General features: G+C 37.9%; 1 protein-coding gene across 1 annotated transcript in view; it reads left to right on the top strand.

The window, feature by feature from the left end:
* The window catches only part of LOC149309945 (macrophage mannose receptor 1-like), a 46,668-nt gene that overhangs the window by 2,111 nt on the left and 26,041 nt on the right, over nucleotides 1-18,516 (top strand). The window contains exons 3-14 of the mRNA XM_089534020.1: nucleotides 234-407; nucleotides 2,131-2,295; nucleotides 3,395-3,508; nucleotides 6,000-6,143; nucleotides 6,875-7,057; nucleotides 7,775-7,932; nucleotides 9,923-10,036; nucleotides 11,333-11,448; nucleotides 12,749-12,897; nucleotides 13,021-13,220; nucleotides 14,263-14,384; nucleotides 17,392-17,470. Coding sequence (XP_089390146.1) covers nucleotides 234-407; nucleotides 2,131-2,295; nucleotides 3,395-3,508; nucleotides 6,000-6,143; nucleotides 6,875-7,057; nucleotides 7,775-7,932; nucleotides 9,923-10,036; nucleotides 11,333-11,448; nucleotides 12,749-12,897; nucleotides 13,021-13,220; nucleotides 14,263-14,384; nucleotides 17,392-17,470 — 1,718 coding nt within the window. The remainder of the gene's footprint in view (nucleotides 1-233; nucleotides 408-2,130; nucleotides 2,296-3,394; nucleotides 3,509-5,999; nucleotides 6,144-6,874; nucleotides 7,058-7,774; nucleotides 7,933-9,922; nucleotides 10,037-11,332; nucleotides 11,449-12,748; nucleotides 12,898-13,020; nucleotides 13,221-14,262; nucleotides 14,385-17,391; nucleotides 17,471-18,516) is intronic.

Consider the following 18,516-nt stretch of genomic DNA (forward strand, 5'->3'; position numbering starts at 1 on the left):
GTGGGCAGAGACTGGGAGCACATACATGCCACATGTATTTGCATGTGATTACATGTATGAACATGTGTATGCTCATGCATACACACTTCATATGTACATCTGACAGCAATAATGAGTTCTGCTTAGAGGCCTGTGTCTAACATCTCATTAAATAAATACAGTTTATGTTTATTTAAAACTTGTTCTCACTTTTCAAGACTAACATATCATGTTTTGTTTTATATTCCTTTTAGCTCTGTTTACCTTAGAAGGCAATTCCCTTGGAGCCCCATGTGTATTCCCATTCAAGTATATGAACAAGTGGCATGCAAAGTGTATAACAGATGATGATGAAAATGCACGACTCTGGTGTGGAACAACAGCAGATGTGAATGAAAACTCTCTAACAGGGTATTGCCCAGTGAAAGGTAAACTCTTTGGAAGGCAATGTTTCTTAAAACATACCAAGGTCAGTCATTAAGGCATTGTTACCAAACCTTCTGCTAAGTTAAGTCAGTGTAAACTACTTTGTACTTTGAACTCAGTTTGCAGCAACTAAAATAAGCTGAGGACAAAGGGGGAAGATGGGGGGAGAAAGAGAGAGAAACTTGGACATTATAAAAGCAGCAAAGAAAGACATAATATCAGCCTGGGTAGTCTCTGCCAAACTAGAACAGTTGGTTGGAACTTCAAGTTAACAACTGTTGTCTGCCACTGAATCTCTCTGTAGATACCCACCTTTCTTCAAAGAACATTTTAACTTGCATGTAATGCGAATTACCCATTTTAGGCTGAATAAACATAATAAATCTGTCCACATTAATATTTGGATTCTGGCAGTGGTCAGCAAGTTTCCTAGTACACAGGACTTCCTCTATTGTGAGTGTTAATCACATGCCTTTAAAAGTAAACTTTGCAGCTAGTGTCTATTGTTTTGGAAACAAAAAAGGCAGTAGTTTTTATATATCCTATAGATTCTATGGGTTTGCAGAGATATGTTTGTAGTTTAAAAAAAAGCAACAGACTGACAAAGATTTGTGAGTGTTGAGGACCTGTATAATGCTAAAAGTGCAGAAAAAGAAAATGTTAGTACTTAATACAAGAGAGGAATTCTGAATTCCAAAGATAGAAGATCCTAGGGGTGTTTGCATATTACATTCAACACAGATGCAAGCTCCATTGAGGCATTTAATACCCTCCATTTGTCCCAGTTTTCCAGATACAGTCCTGATTAATTACCTGTCATTTCATTTTTTTCCAGCTGCTTTTAAAATGTCCTACTTTCTCTCATTCTCCCACTCTCCCCCTTTGCCCTCAGTTCCTGCAAACTGAGTTCAAAATGCAAAATTAGTTTGCACTCACTAAATTCAGAATAGAGGGGAGCAGAGGAGGAGGCAGTTTTGCTCTTCCCACTAGGTTCAAGGAAAAGCAAACTGCAGCCTCTCCAAGAATGTGTGTTCTTATCAAGAGCATTTGCCATCCTCACCAATCACTGTTGAATAGGAAGCTAGTTGATTGGGATAGGAGTGATATTAGTCAAGCTGCATGGTTGAAAGAGCATTCCTTAGAGGCATGTAAGTCAGTCAGTGCTCAGAATCCCTGCTCTCATGATTTCTCACAAGAGTGAGAGTCTTCTCCCATTTAAACCTTGTAAGGGTGCAATCTGCAGAGAAATGTTTATTGATCAGATGGAAGACCATAAGTTTTCTTACTGTGATCGAAACATCCTTTACTTTGGTACTCTGTCCACTTCTCCTTGCATTGTTTGCATGAAAGAATGTTCACATGACCAAGGGGTACCCACTAGCTGTATGTATAGGCAGAAATACTACAAGTATAGGTTTCCCTATACTTCCACCAGAACTCTGAATGTGAAGAGTCCAAGCCCTGGGGGAGCATATATGCATGAAAAGTGCTGTGTGCAGGCCTTTCCTCTAAAGATGAATGCACATATATCAGGGGTGGTTGACAGCTGTTCTACTTCACTGATCTTTAGATGTGTCAGCATGGATTTCTCTGTGCTGAATTTCTTCAGAAAGTTGGTACTAAGATTACGATTATGATTTTTTAAGGCTCACTTCTAGATTTAGCTTCACAACAGGTGATTTCATTATTTGACTTCAGTGTGTACAATGCTTGCAATGCCTACAGATGACCATGATGAATTCTTCTGGACCAAAAACCATTGGACAGGAGATCTGTACCAGATCAACTCCCTTTCAGCTCTCACATGGTACCAAGCAAGACGTAGTTGTCAGCAACAGAATGCAGAATTACTGAACATAAGAGAGCTACATGAACAAACATACCTGACAGGTATAACATTATTAAGCATAATCTAAAATGTAATGAAGTTATCAAGACATTTTACTCATTAATAAATATTGCCCCAGCTGTAAGTAATGATCTGAAGAACACAATATGAGTTTAATTTTCCCCTAGAAGAATTAAACTTTGAAACCATCTAAATATGTGCTATCCATTGCCCCTTGAATTTCTATATTTTGACAGATCTTCATATAGTTAGCAAATGTATGATGAACTGAATGCATCTGTTGAAACAGTGCCATCAGACTGACTTTGATTTATAATAATACGAGGAATGAGAGATCACCAAGTCACACTGGCATCAGTGACCCTGCTCAGGTCTTGCAGATTCAGGCCTATGGCTTCTTTGGTCGAATCTATCCATCTGGACTGTGGTCTCCCCCCCCCCCCCCCCCCCGTTTTCTACTTTGCTAAGCATTATTATTCATTACAAAGTGAGCTATGTCTTCTCATGATATGGCCAAAATACAACACCCTCTGTTTAGTCATTTTTGCTTCTAGGGAGAGTTCAGGCTTACTTTAGGACTCATTTGTCTTTTTAGCATGCCATAGTACCCACAGAACTCTTCTCCAGCACCACATCTCATAATCATTTATTATTTTATTTATACCCTGCCTTTCCCCCAGGATGGGATATTATTAAAATATTTATATCCTGCCCTATGGCATGGGATTTTAGGGTAGCCTACAAGTAAAACTAGTATTAACAGATTAAATCAATCTAAAACAATAAAAATAATTTAAATAGACTGAAAACATAATAAACTAGTTGATAGGTTAATAACAGGAATATGATGAGCTTTTCCATGTTGGTGGGAGAGTTTTGCTGATAAATTTCTCCTTGAGACAAAGTACACACACATATACACACCCTGCAAAACAACAATCTGGCAACCTTGATTACATCAGGCTGAGGGTTTTTTTGTGTGTGATTTCCTTGATTTTCCTTGATAATGGTAATCTAATGGTTTCTTTACTGCCATACTGGCTTGTGATATGATACCTGTGAAGTAAATCCACTACAAGTCTCACAAGTTCAAGAACCCTAGCTATGTAAAATGCAAATGATTTTATTTTCTTTTGATAGGATTAACAGGTGGTATGGATGGTGACTATTGGATAGGCCTTAACAATTTGGATTCTGACAATGGGTGGAAATGGGCTGGCGACCATCCTTTCCCATATTTAAATTGGGCTCCAGGTAGGTGAATTGCAGTAGTTTGGTTCTGAAAACGTCATCATTTAATATTCAGTTACAAACTGAAACCACTAGAGGGAATTTATTGGAAGTGAAGAAGAGTATTTGCTAACTCCATTTTTGTGACCCAAAGATGTTCAATTTAAGAATAGAAAGAGGAGAAGGCATTTAAAAACAACTCTTTTGTAACTTTCTTTTAATTATTAAATGACATGTAATGTCTTAACAATTAGTTAATGCTTTCCCTCCTAGATGTGTGGTATATTTTCTTGTATCAAGCACAAAACAAAAGTATTTTGATTATCAGCATAAATATCTGCCATTTACAATCTCTCTTTCTCTCTCTTTGGTTCTTTTCATTTGTTTTGTCTTGTTTGGATCACCATGGAATCTAGAGATTTCATGATGCTTATTCTCCAGTTCAAGACATGATTCAGACGGTATCAAATTTTTTTGAAATAATATAAGTGCTTTACAGATATAATATAACAGCTGTATAATATATGGTCATAAATTGCCCTCCTCCGAGAACTTAACAGCGAATCCCCAGATGATTTTGGAGCTTGGGACATTAAGGCGTGTAACAGACTGCCCATTTGGGGCGGCCTATAACTGGCCCTTTCCCTGCTGGATTGGGGCCTCAGCTGCCACAGTGGCAGCCTCTGAGGCCCCGATCCGCCGCTTTCCAGGCTGCAGGGAAGCGGCAAAAGGCTGCTTCCCCGCGGCCTGGAAAGGGGTGTCCTTGGGGCTTCATGCCCCCTAGGACACCCGACAGCAGCGGGGACGTGGAGAAAGGGGCCACTTGGCCCCTTTCTCATTTGCGTCACTGGCATCAGCGACACAAATCGTGGAAGGAGCTCCTTCCGGGGCTGTGGAAAGGGTGCCCCAGGCCCCCTCATGCAGCCCCACTACGTCACTTCCGCGCTGCCCCATTTGGAGGTAGTGTGGTCGTGACATAGTCATGGCGGCACCCATGTGTATAGGGCGCCACCATTTTCTACGCGCTCTGTGCATATTAGGGTTAGGGACATCAGGAAGTGATGCCCCTTTCTAACTCCAGTACGCGCGGAGCGCGTACTTTACGCCCATATGTAACGGGCCTAAGTATATTAAAAAAAAATAATTAATGCTGACTACTGGAAATATGGAAATTATTTTTTGTTATTCAGGTTGGGGTGTACATTGTTTCATTCATTGTTAATTGTTTTATTAATGATATTAGTTTTAAAGAAACTCTGAGATTTACCCTTAGCCTAGTGGCACATTTTGTTTTGGCCTCCTCTTATATCCAAGAGGTAAATCTTATCAGTTTTCCTCCCTGCAAAACCATGGTAGCCTGCCAATTACATCTCTTGTGCCCTGCAAAACTTTGCCAGTGTTCCCATCTGAAGCTTGCCTGTGTGCAAATGTGTGCTGCTATACCATGTAAGAGATCTATCTATCTATCTATCTATCTGTCTATCTATCTATCTATCGGGCTACAAAAATGAGCTTATTTTCTGCAGCTCCATCCCAGCCATTAAATAGCTCCTAACTGTAATCTCCAATCACAGATTGATGACAAAGATAGAAGAAACTCAGCCCAAAGTCTCCTGTGCCCTAAAGAAAGGAAATTTTATGGCAAATGTAGCAGGGAGGGACAGCAAATGCTCCTATATTTATAATAAGGCCTCTATATTAATTTCACACAAAAATTGTGAGTAGTGTTATTTAGAAAAATAATATCCCAGATTCATGGTTTGGGAGAATTAACAAATGAATTAGAATTAACATCTTGAATTTAATATATTCAGTGGTATCCATGTTGGCCATGTTGGCAACAAAATACAACAAAATACAAAATCCACAAAACAAAAATACCTTTATCGGACCAACTGAAATGCACAAAATATATTGTGTAAGCTTTCAAAGCTTCACTGGCTTTTTCATCAGGCAAAGATGTTAATATCATACAGGGAAAGTAAAATGATGATATTAGAGCCACAGGGCTACATTTTATTTCAGATGTTACTTCTGTTGACAGTTAAAATGGTCTGGAGGGATATTAATGCAGGCAAAAGCCACTCCTCTTCTTGGCAATCAGGGGATTGTTGTGGACAAAGGGCAGTAAAGCACAGACAATAAGATTTCAAATCCAGCAGATAGAAGCAGCAAAGTAATATCCATTGAAATCTAGTCAAACTCTGTCCTGTGCAAGACTAACTACCCCATTCCTAAGTAAAGAATAATGAATTTCTTAATGTAAAAATCTTTAGGTGCTGTGCATGTAAAATGTAATGCTTGTAGTCCAGGTGAAATAGTTTTACCTTTGTTGGAAGTAGAAATCTCAAAGAATTAATTTAACATGTTTCCCCAAGCTGTGGTTAATCGACTGTGATCTTGAAATGCCACTGAACAGTAAGAAATTAGAACCAATTTGGCATTATTTGCATGTTTCAAGTGAAGGAATATTAACACAAGGTGTTTTGATTTATCTTGCTCTTTTAAAAAAAAGGTAGTCCATCTCCAGAATCAGAAAAAATCTGTGGCTCAATGCAGTCTAAGAATGGTAACTGGGTAAATTATAAGTGTGACCAGAGACTTGGATACATTTGCAAAAAAGAAAACTCCTCACTTGATTCTTCAGTTATTCCCGCAGGTAGGAGGATAAAAAAAAGAAAAGAAATTGCGGTTATTTGATATTATGGGAAATGTTGTTGGTTGTGCATTGAGTATATACAATACGTTATAAGATAAAGATTTGTTGGGATGGGCTGAGAGACTGGAATGTTGACACTGGCGATTAACTGAACATCTAAAAAGGTTTTAAACAAGGAGGTCAGATAAGACATTTGGATATGAGTGAGAGAGATGAATGCTGATGTTGGAGATATGAGAGAGAGAGAAGTGAGTTGGAGTTAGCTAGTTAGAATCAGCGAGTTGAATAGTTCTTTCTATTTCTGCTTCATAATTTTTAGGGTTGCTGCCAAATTTATTTTTCAAGAAATAAAGCACTGTGAATTTTCTGCAAAAATCAGAAGGTAGGTTTAGAAGGAAGTGGCAGTCAGATTATAAAGAGTCAGGAAATAATGTACTGTGAATTTTGTGCAGAAATCAGAGAGTAGATTTAAAAAGAATTAGCGGTCAGGTAGTAAAGAGTCATCATTCCAACAGTCCTGTATTCTATGGAAAGATTCATACTTTCATAAGTTTATTATAGGATACAAAGATGATGTATTACTGAAAACCTACTTAGTCTATGAAAAAATATATTTGAGTCCTGCATGTTGTTGTCATCTGTAATGACAATGATCTTCTCATGTAATAGAACAAGTTATTCTTTTTTATTAAGACACCATGATGCAAAATTCATTATTGCTCTCTTTTTAGATGACTTAAAACCAATTAAATGTCAAGATGGTTGGATTGCATACACAGGGTACTGTTACCGTCTTCATAGAGAACCGAAGACATGGAGTGATGCATTGTTGTCCTGCCGAAAGGCAGATGGTGATTTAATAAGTATACACAACACTGAAGAATACAGCTTTGTGATTTCTCAGCTTGGTTATAGTATGTATATCCAAAATGTTCTGGCCTCATTTACGTGTTTTTGTGTATCCATGTGTCCATACATATCCAGTCGGTTTTAACTTTGTAAAGTATCTTTTCTATCACAAACAAGTACAATTTTCTGAGGTCATTAATATATTTGAGCATCCATCTAGTTCTGAGAAAATGAAGTTATTAATGTTCCTGATTACTACAGCCACAGCAATTCTAGAAAAGAATCTGCCAGAAATAGGAGTAGATTTGAGGGAAATGGGACTCTGAGGGCTTGCTTTTCACTCCTCAATTGTAACTGACACATGAAATGCAAAGATATAGCCATGTTAGTCTGAAAAATCAGTATGCAAAGGGATTTTGTAGAACTTTTTTAGTTAATCTCAAAGGTGCTACAGGATCCCTTTGCATATTCCAGTGAATAGACTATTTGATCTCCCTAATCAGTGTGAAGTGTGTCTAAGAGTGCCTATAAGAAATGAGCATTTAGAATATTTAAAGATTAAACTGGCTATTAGGAGCTGCACAACTGTAGCAATTGTCAAGAATCCAGCTCCAATGTTTTCGCTGTACACAAAAATACCAAATTGGATTGTTGTTGTGAATGCTCTCCTACTTCTGCAACTATACACCCATACAGCTATGTAACAGACAGTCCTGTTCAACAGACAGACTCTTTCAGACTAAGCAATGAAGTGAATAAACAAGATGCATTTATGTTCTTAGAAACAACAGACCTTCTGTGGATAGGACTGAATGACCGGAAGACCCAAATGTATTTTGAATGGAGTGATGGTACTCCAGTAAGATTTACCAAGTGGCAGCGAGGAGAACCCACACACATAAAAAATATACAGGAAGACTGTGTCATCATGAGTGGAGAGGTAAACAAAAGGCATCCCTATCTGCTGGGCAGAGATGTACAGTATTTCCCTTGTATTCTGTTTTATATGAAAGACTGTTGAGGAGTAAGTTTAGTTCCTTAATCTTTTTTGGTTATGGACTACTTTGAGAGAATCTGATGAAAGCTGTGGATCTCTTCTACAAAAAAATGTGCATAAAGGTTGGTTATCCTTTATCCAAAATGCCTGGGCCCAGAAGTGTTTGGGATTTCAATTTATTTATTTATTTATTTTTGGAATACCTGTATTTGCCTATACATATATTGAGATATCTTGGAAATAAGACCCAAGTCTAAACTCAAAATTAATTCTGTGTCATATACACTTTACACATATAGCCTAAAGGTACTTTTACACAATATTTTAAAATATTTTTGTACATGAAACAAAGTTTATGTACATCGAACCATCAGAAATCAAAAGTGTCATATCTGAGCCACCATGAAAAAAGTTTTAGTGTTGTGAGTATTTTGGATTTCTGGATAAGTAAGACTCAGCCTATATAAATATTACATTTGAAATGATACGGGATTTATTTTTATTTATTTTTTTGCACCTGGTTTGTATATAGTCGGCCCTCCTTATAGGCGGGCTTGCCTTCCATGGGTTTGAGCTCACGCAGAAGGAAAGCCCAGGCAGAAATAATGGGGTGTGTACTCACGCCGCATGCCATTATTTCCTATGGTGCTTGAGCTTACGCTCTTTTCCCCATTTGCGGGGGGGGGGGGGGTCCAGAACAGATCCCCTGTGTATGGGGAGGGCAGACTGTACTCACTAAAGTCCATCCATGGACAGGGTATCTATGAGCTACAAGTTAAGAATCACAGGTTTAGACATTTATCTAAAACTGGACCTGCCCATACAACAGTTGCCTTTGTTGGTTTGTTGTCTTTGTTATCTTTCTTGCTCAGTCTGTGCAGAACAGTACATGCCTACTACTACAGGAATTAATAGACTTTGTTGTTGCTATTATTTGCCATTATGTCAACTTTGATCTATGGTGACCCTATGAATGGGAGACCTCCAAGATCCCTCTTCATCACAGACTTACATGCACCTAATTCTGCATGGGACTGCAACAACAAAATCAGTGGTTTTGGCCTATGAAAAAGTAATTTTGAATTTCAAATGCTTATCCCAGTCCTATTCAGATTTACTTGGAAGTAAGCCTTACCATGGTCAGTGGGTGCTAACCATCAAGGAACTGTGCATACAACTTCAATATTTGTTTATTAGTTGAGGAACAACAGTTGATAGGAAGCTTTTGTAATTAAGAACACACCAGCAATTGGATAGGAATGGCCTGCCTCAAAAGCCAGAGCAGTTGCTGAATAAAATTTCCAGGCTCTGATGGTGCAACTGATAGATCTTTGTATAGTCCTTAATAGTAACTACAAAATTGCAAACTCCTAAGTATGGCAAACAAATGAATGAAAACAAAAACAAAACAAAAAAGAAAGAAAGAAAGAAAGAAAAATAAAATACTCTTTTTTGTAAAAACAAAAACTGCAGAATAAATTTTGCAGATTAAACAATAAGCCCAATTTATAAAGACTAAAGAACTTGGCTGTCACAGAATTTTATTTTTTTGTAAGAGAAAATAATATAGACCTGAAATTTATGTTTTAAAATTCATAAATATGAATTGTGCCATGTCAGTTTGAAGATCTCAATCTGGGATGAAAATGTATTTTTACATCTACTGCTTCCTGCAGGTTGAAAATGTGTTGCTTATAATTTACAGACTTGACAAAATACTTCTTACATACTCTTTTCTCAGTACAATAGTATGTTTATGCTGCAGATTGCAGAGAAGTGCACACATAACAGGCATAACATTTTGTGCAGTTGTTCAACTCATGTAAAAACTGAGTGCTTTGTACTGGCATAAAAGCCATTAAGAATTATTTTTAAAAAGTATTGAATATTCTATCTCACAATATTTTATGCTTCTTTACTTTTCCTTGTCAAGAATGGGTCCTGGGGTGATTCTTACTGTGAAGACGAATTTGGTTATATCTGTAAAAGAAAACCTTTGTCATCTGTTCCTGAAGAAGCCGAACCGGATGACCCAAAATGCCAGAAAGTAGGTCTAAAACAAATAGATGTTTAGTAAAATTACTGACCTTGTTCAGCTATCTCTTATTTTTGAAAGGTTTGTGAAGATATTGACTATCAGTATTGTTGCAGTTTATTCCACATAATTTCATAAATGTCATACTGTTGTGAGCAGTAAACGTCCTCCTTGTGCCATACTGGCTTCCTGAGGGCACTCAGGATCCCCTTCTCAGTGACTCCACTGTCCTACTTCCATCACATCCAGCTTCTTTCACAACTTCCTCCCTTCTTTTGTATTTTTGTTTCTGATCATTTACCCATTAGATTTACAAAAACCTGTTCTTGTGGAGATATTGCTGAAACTGTTTGGGAAAGCTGCTTATATTGTTATTTTTCTTTGATTTTCTTTGAAGGTGTAACAATGGGAACTGTCATAATGAACACTGGCACTTTAGAATTTACCACTGCACCACCTGCACTGTATGTGCAAAGTCTCACTCTTGTGAATGGCATCTTTAGTGATCCATGCAATGAACAGAAGGTCTTTGCACTTTTGCAGTGCCTAGTATAAGCTAGGGGTTCCTGTTTTAGAGCAATTTTAACACCATCCCCCAAATAAATTCAGGGGTCACTATCACATATACTGTAATGATAAGTCCACCCCTCAGTTGTACCTGTTCAGTTCCAAACAAAGGCATGGCTTTCATCCAGAAATGTCTAGGATGTTGACATTGGAGGTAAAAATAATTCCCATGTGATCTTCACCAAAAATAGTGATCCCACAAGTCATGGGGACAGAGTTTCTCATCTCCCACTGCAGCTCAGCTGAGTAGTTGCACTGTTTTGGGAAAGGGGAGGTGGAAGGGATTGCATCAATGGCAATGATTTAAATTTATAAATGGATGTAGATCTATCACTTTATGTTTTCTCTTTGGTTCCAACCACAGAACATTTCAATGAAAAATAACAGGAGTATCTGCAATGCTAAATCATGCATCAAACCTTAATATTGCTTTTCATAACTTTTGGTTAATATTAATTTCTCTTCCATTCTTAGTTATGACTGTATCAGTGTGTCCACACTCTGTATCAAACTGTGTAAGTCATAAAGAGGATTCTAGCCCAGGATTTTTATGCCACAAATGTGCTTTGAAGAAAGAAAACACTTTTAACATAGTCATTGTGGAGTCCTTATGGTTCACCATGAAGTCCATTTTAGGCCAATTCTTGCATAAAAGGATGTGATTATGCAATATATGAAATGAAATTGATACTATACGAATGCTGCAATAACCTGTGGCTGTTGGTTCTTTTCTATGGACAGGGCTGGAAAAAAAACGGTTTATATTGTTACTTCATTGGAGTGACAGTTGTAACATTTTCAGAAGCAAAGATATTCTGTGAAGCAAACAAGGGATTTTTAACTACAGTGGAGGACAGGTATGCAAATGGTTTACTATAGTTCGAAAGAAAAAGAACAAAATATATGTCCATTTTTGACATGGATAAAATAATAGCTGTTATCTAGAAATCAGTGTAAGACAGGAAGGACCAATTTGTGGTGGAAAGTCTGGAAACAAGAAAAATGGCTTTTTCAGAAAAGAGATTCTAATTAGTGGAATACACTAATACAGTTTGACAGTGGAATACACTGCCTCAGAGTGTGGTGGCATCTCCTTCTTTGGAAGTTTTTAAACAGAGGCTGGATGGCCATCTATCAGGGGTGCTTTGATTGTATTTCCCTGCATGGCAAAGGGTTGGAGTGGATGACCCTTGAGGTCACTTCCAACTCTATGATTCTATGGGAAGACAGGAGAAGGGAATAATAATAAATAATAAACTAATAAAATGTATTTATATCCTGCCTCTCTATGCAACACAATCAGTGCAGTTGAAATGAATGAAGGAATGAAATATTTATTTATATCCCGCCTCTTCCATTTTGGGGATCGAGGCGGGGTATATATCCAGCGAGGATAATTGACAAATTTCTTTGGGCAGGTCGTTCCAAATTTTTTGGGTGGCAGCCGAGAAAGATCTCTGAGAGGTCACCACCAATCTGGTCTTTCTTATTTGTAAGAGGTTTTTCCCGGAGGACCGGAGTGTACGGGGAGGACTATATGAGAGGAGGCGTTCCTTCAAGTAGACTGGACCCAGGCCATGTAGGGCTTTACATGTTAAAATACACAATCCCATATCCCAATAACCCAGCTCCCCTAAAATACAATTAAACAGTTTACATATTAACACATACCTTAAAATAATAAACAAATCAACAATGGCTGTAGCAAAAATCAGGAAATAACAGGTTCAACTTACTTGGTGGCCTGTAATCGATTCAGGAAAGGCCTGCTGGAAGAGATCTGTCTTAACAGCTTTCTTGAAGATGTTTAAGGTGGTAATGTAATGGATCTCATCTGGCAGACCACTCCATAATCATAGAATGACTTCTTTGTGAACAGTTGGATGAAATGTACAGTGGGCAAGCTTTTCTAGATGCTTTCCATATCGTACAATTTATACTGCCATTTGACTGTAATTTTTCTTCCATTTATCAGATTTAAATTCCTTGTGGATAATCTACCATGTGTTCATTTCATTTGTAATCTCTTTATTTGGCTCACTGTCTTGAGACTTCTGATTTATGTGCCTTTCCCGTTCTGTGCTATTAATTTCATATGTTTTATGTTAATCAAACCTGTGTGGTTTAAACACTTCTATTACGGGTTTCTCTCCCCAGATATGAACAAGCCTACTTGACTAGTCTAGTTGGACTGCGTTCTGAAAGCTATTTCTGGATAGGCCTTTCAGATGTTCAACATCCAGGGACATTCAGATGGACCAATGGAGATAACGTCCTCTTCACCCACTGGAATTCAGACATGCCTGGTATATACTCTCAAAATCTACAGGGATAAGATTTCTATAACCGTAGAAATCCTTTTTTGGGGGAGGGGTTGCTTATGTTAAGACAACTTCATTGTCACTGTCTCTATCTTGTATCTCAACAAGGGCAACGTCCTGGTTGTGTAGCCATGAGAACAGGAACTGCAGCTGGATTATGGGATGTTGTGGATTGTGAGGAGAAGGCAACTGTCCTCTGCAAACAATGGGCAGAAGGTGTAACACCTCCACCAGTCCCAGCAACAACTCCCCAAGCCCCATGCCCAGAAGGATGGCGCTCCAGCCCAACTAGGAATGTATGCTTCAAAGTAGGTGTATAGTTTTTTGAAGCTGAGGAAAAGTCTACTTTGGCCAGAATAATGCAGCTCCCTCTGGAGCTTTCTGGCCACAAAGCTGCCTCAATAACCCATCATTACCTGAGCATTCCAGAGCAACACTGGTTTGCAGGACTGAAGCAGAGCATTGGAGGACTGCGGGTCTAGGAGAGCTCTCATCCACAGGATCACAATGAGCTGAAATCAACTCAAAGGCATTTAACAAAAACAACAAACCAGTTTCAAGATTTTGTTCAGGTGATGATTAGGCAGTTTAGAATTCCAATTAGGAAGTTATTATAATTCATTTAGGTATAAAGTGGATAGTTTAGCTGAAGTGGCAATTTTGGCAGATTTTTATGTTTTAGAGATCTGCAACTTGCTCAGGTATAGTGTAAGAGGCAGAATAATGAAGTCATTAATAGAAAGACTCAGCCATAACTATGATATCTCCTTAAATATATTCATAATTATATATTCATAATTATTCTTGTAATGCAGCTTTTCAGTCAAAAAAAGGAACCCATATTTGTGTGGGTTTAAGTAGAGCAGTTTCAACACTGACCTCATACTGAAGAAATTAATGATTATTGTTTACCTAATCACATCATTATATTCTTTGCTTTAGATTGCTTCAGAAACTTTGCAGTGACCTTGTTTTGTGACAAGTATAGGTGTTACAGAGAATATTATCAGCCAATGTGGTAGAATTCAAAGATATAGCCATATTAGTCTGGAAAATCATTATGCAGTGGGATCTTGCAGCACCTTTGACATTCACTGAAAGATAGAAGTGGGCAGCTTGAGTGTTTGTAGACTCCACCAAATGCATCTGAGGAAGTATGCTCAAGTCTATGAAAGCCCAGGCTACCAGCATCTATCTTTCAGTTTGTCTCAAAGGTACTGCAAGATACCACTGAGTACTGATTATCAGCCAAGATGAGGAAAAAACAAGGGAATTAGTAAAATTAAGAGGTAGATAATTTCTAGAGGAATAGCTTATATTTTGAGTGAAAATACATTTTCATGCTTTTAGGTATTTCTTTATGAAAAAAGTAAAAAGAAATCATGGCTGGAAGCACGAGATTTCTGTAGAGCAATTGGAGGAGACCTGGTTTCTATTCACAGTTATGAAGAGAATCTCTTATTAAAGAGACTGTAAGTTTCACAAAATGCTTATTTCTTTACACTATTTCAAGATTAAAAGAGTTCTGTCCCAAGATCTAGGCAAATAATTAACTTCATCTTCTGAGAGTTGATGCGTAAGCAGCATAACACAGTGTGTGATGATATGTCCCATTGTATCCAGTGATATTTGCTCCCAGTAAGGAGTGGTTAGGATTGCAGTTGAAAAGTGCACTGTTTGATTGCTGGATATCAATAGGACTGGCTGGATAATGATGATGAACTTCAGGGATACTCAAGCTGCCTAATAATAATAATAATAATAATAATAATAATAATAATAATATTTTATTTATATCTCCCACTTCTCCCTTCAGATCAAAGCAGGATTACAGCAGTAAAAACATGATAAAATACATAGATAATACAAAATACATCAATCAGAAATAAAAAGGGAAGAGCTGTTACAGTACTGCTCACAGTCTTAAGAATCGAGTCATCATATTCAGATGTTACAATTCAGATTAGAGGAGATCTGGTGGATAGGCCCGCTGGAAGAGATCTGTCTTCAATGCCCTCTTGAAGGCTTCCAAAGAAGGTATAAGACGGATCTCTTCCGGTAGGTTGTTCCAAAGTCTAGGGGCCATCACAGAAAACATTTTACAAGAGGTGGTTTTCAACCTGGTTTTGGGGTGTTCTAATATTTTTGTGCCCGATGTCCTGAGAGTGCTGGGCGGATTATGTAGGGAGAGGGGTTCCCTTAACTAACTCAGGCCCAGGCCATGTAGGGCTTTATAGGTAATAACCAACATTTTGTTTTCTGAGAGTTTATGCATAAGCAGCATAACACAGTGTGTGATGATATGTTAAGTCATGAATTAGTGCTTACAGCAGAAATAGTAATCATTATGATATATAAAAATAGCAGCTTTTATAGAATGGTAAGGGACAATGTTTAGAGAGGCAGTGGCTTAGTGGTTTTAAGACACCAATTCTGGAAGATTGGAAGTTAGGCAGTTTGAGGCCCAAGTGCCACATAATAAGGTGAGCTCCCATCACTAGTCCCACTTTCTGCCAATCTAGCAGTTCAAAAGCATGCCAGTGCAAGTAGATAAACAGGTACCACTTCGGTGAGAAGGTAACAGTGTTCGGTGCAGTCATGCTGGCCTCATGACCACCAGAGCAGACTTTGGACAACACTGGATCTTCTGTTTAGTAATGGAGATGAGCACCACACCTACAGTCAGTTAGGACTAGACATTCAAGTCTACCTTTAAGAGACACTTGCCACACCTAAATCCAAATAGGATTATAATTCAGATGTTAGGATATGAAGATGTCTCTAGTGAGGGGGACATAAGAATTCTAAGCAAGATTTTTTTTTTAATCCTACTCGGATATGCTTAGTATTAGCAATTAATTCTCACGATGGCTGAAGGAGTAATCTACAACTTTATTCTTTTATGCTATCTGATCTAGGGAGGAGTCCAAAATTCTAACCTATTTCACCCATTGACTATTTTCTCTCCCCCATCATTTGTAGTTTTCCTACGATGCTAACTGGTCAAGATTTTCTTATTCTCTTCCACTGTAAAATTTTACTTCTATTTTCATTACTAAGTAGATAGGGGTATCAAATATTGATAAGTATGGCATTGACTGTAGGTGATTTATTAAAGAATGAAATTAAAGATTCACGACTCAGATGGAGGAGTCTGGTTTGCCTTTAGAGAAAAGCTGGCCCACAAAACTGCTTCAGTGTCTATAAGTACAAAGATCACAGAGTGAGAAAATAATAATAAAAATAACTCATACATTTTGCTCTTGAGAAACATGCTTCAGAACACACTTCGGAACCAATCTTAAGAAAAATATTTATTTCATCAAGCAAAAACCATTCAGAGGGAAGAGATCTGCCTCAGCACTCAGGGATGAAAACTACAGTAGTAAGACTTAAATAAAATTCTGGCAAAGTTGAAAAAAACAAAAAAATTAAAGCAGACACAAAGTTTAGTCTAAGGATCTACTGGTTCAGTCTCCATATAGAGAAAAGGGTCACACAGACAAGAACAAACACAGCTTCCAGGAACCATCTTGAAATGAAAGAATCTAAACAAAGGGTAGGGGCAGAAACAAGGAAAACTTCAGTCAACATAGAGCTGAAAATTTGAACATGGAGGTACACATTCTGATTAACAATCAAGTCTGCTGTACTGAGTCAGTTCTAGCAAACTCGACAGAAAGACCGAACAACTTAACCTCAATCCACACAATAGAAATACAGGAAAGTTTTTTGAAAAATTAACTTAGGTGCGGTACACACGGTGCTAAAGCACCGTGCTAGGGTTACAGGGACGCTCAGCAACCGCACAGTCCCTAACCCTAGCACATACGGACGGCACGATAATGGTGGCACCCTGTGCACATGGGTGCTGCCATTATGACATCATGGCCACGCTGCGTCCAAACAGCGCAATGTGGGCGCTTGGGGCACCCTTTCAGCATCATGGGAAGGAGCTCCGTTTCAGAACTTCTTTTGTGCGCACGTATCGCTAGCGCAGCCTTTACATGGGTGTACATGGGCCAGCGCATATCCAAATACAATATATCCAAATCCACTAGAGAAAAAAAAGAGATGAGCATTCAAGTTTACATAGGAAGAACAAAAACATATGTCAACAGATGACCTGAAGACACAAACACATGCACTCACATAATAAATTTTGCTTTTGTTTGCAGTGAAGTAAATGCAACTTATTTCAGCGGATCTTAATTTCAAATAAATAGATGTCCAAAATTAGCACAATTAAGGGATCCAGTGCAATTTTCCATTGTACAACTGGATGTGCAAGAGATAGCATATTTAAACTATATACAGGGTGATTCAAAAAGAAAGGTGCAAAAGTAAAATTGTTCTTATTCAGTTTGCCACCATTCTTTTAAAACTGCACGTGTGCGCGTGCATGTGTGTATGTACATATGTAGCAGTAACATACACACACACATGAATGAATCTTGTCTGTTTATATTTATATTTCAGCATGCTTTCAGAGGAAGCCTGGCTTGGTTTAAATAGATTAGACCCTGAGAAAGGATGGACTTGGAGTGATGGATCGCCTGTAAGTAAATTAATACTGATGTATTTGGTAGCATAATTATTATTAACCCAACAGTGTAAATATTGGACTGGAAAATGTTGGGGGAGAGCACACAATTGATCACTAACAGCAGTCTGAAATTTCAGACAGTAATATTATTTACAGAGTTTCATCTTTACTGAAATGGCAGGGTAGATTTTAATGTGTTGAACTTTTGTATCTTACATTTACAGGTTTTTTTTGTTGTTGCTCTTTTCCATTAACTTTTCTGCTGATGAATCTTTGTCTATTTGCCTTGAAATCTCTTTGTTTTACATAGGATCTTATATCGCACTGTATAGTATGCAGTCATATACACTTTGGGTTATCAGCCTGTTAGGTCTTGCTCATATCCACACAAACGCAGCACACCCTAGAACACCCTCAAGGCTCCCCTGATGCTACAGAAGAAGAAAAAAGTTATCTGAGAAGTTTCTCAGCGATTATGCAGCATCTCAGAGTCCCCCCGAATTTAAACCTTTCACATAGTGGTCTAGTGAAGTCAAGGAAACTCCTTTGTTTAAAATGTTTAACTTTTAGAACCCATACACTGTGACTTTTATGCATTGTTCAAAAGTTTGAATAAAGCTTATTGACACTATATAAATATGACTGTATGTAGCTGAACATTTTTGTCACATACACAGTGTGTACTTCCAACATGTGAATAAATATCAGCAGATAACTGACTAGGGTTGCAAAAAGGTTTTGGATGTGAAAATTGTGATTGTGGTTTAGACAGGGATCAAATTATTTACTGAAACTGCTCTTATTGTTTTGTTACTGCTTGGTGAGAAAGAGTGAGTTAGCAATAGCAATAGCAGGTACATTTCTATACTGCTTATTGGTGAACTCAGCACTCTCTAAATTGTTTATAATCTGTAAACTAATTGCCCCCAACAAGCTGGGTACTCATTTTACTGACCTATGGAAAAATGGAAGGCTGAATGAATCTTGGAGCTCTAGGACTGAACTCATAAGCTTGTGGTTGCAGTACTGGTATTTAACCACTGTGCCACCAGTTCAGA

Source organism: Sceloporus occidentalis, unplaced genomic scaffold, assembly GCF_023333645.1.
Source record: "Sceloporus occidentalis isolate IW3139 unplaced genomic scaffold, rSceOcc1.0.p SCAF_7, whole genome shotgun sequence".
NCBI lineage: Eukaryota > Metazoa > Chordata > Lepidosauria > Squamata > Phrynosomatidae > Sceloporus > Sceloporus occidentalis.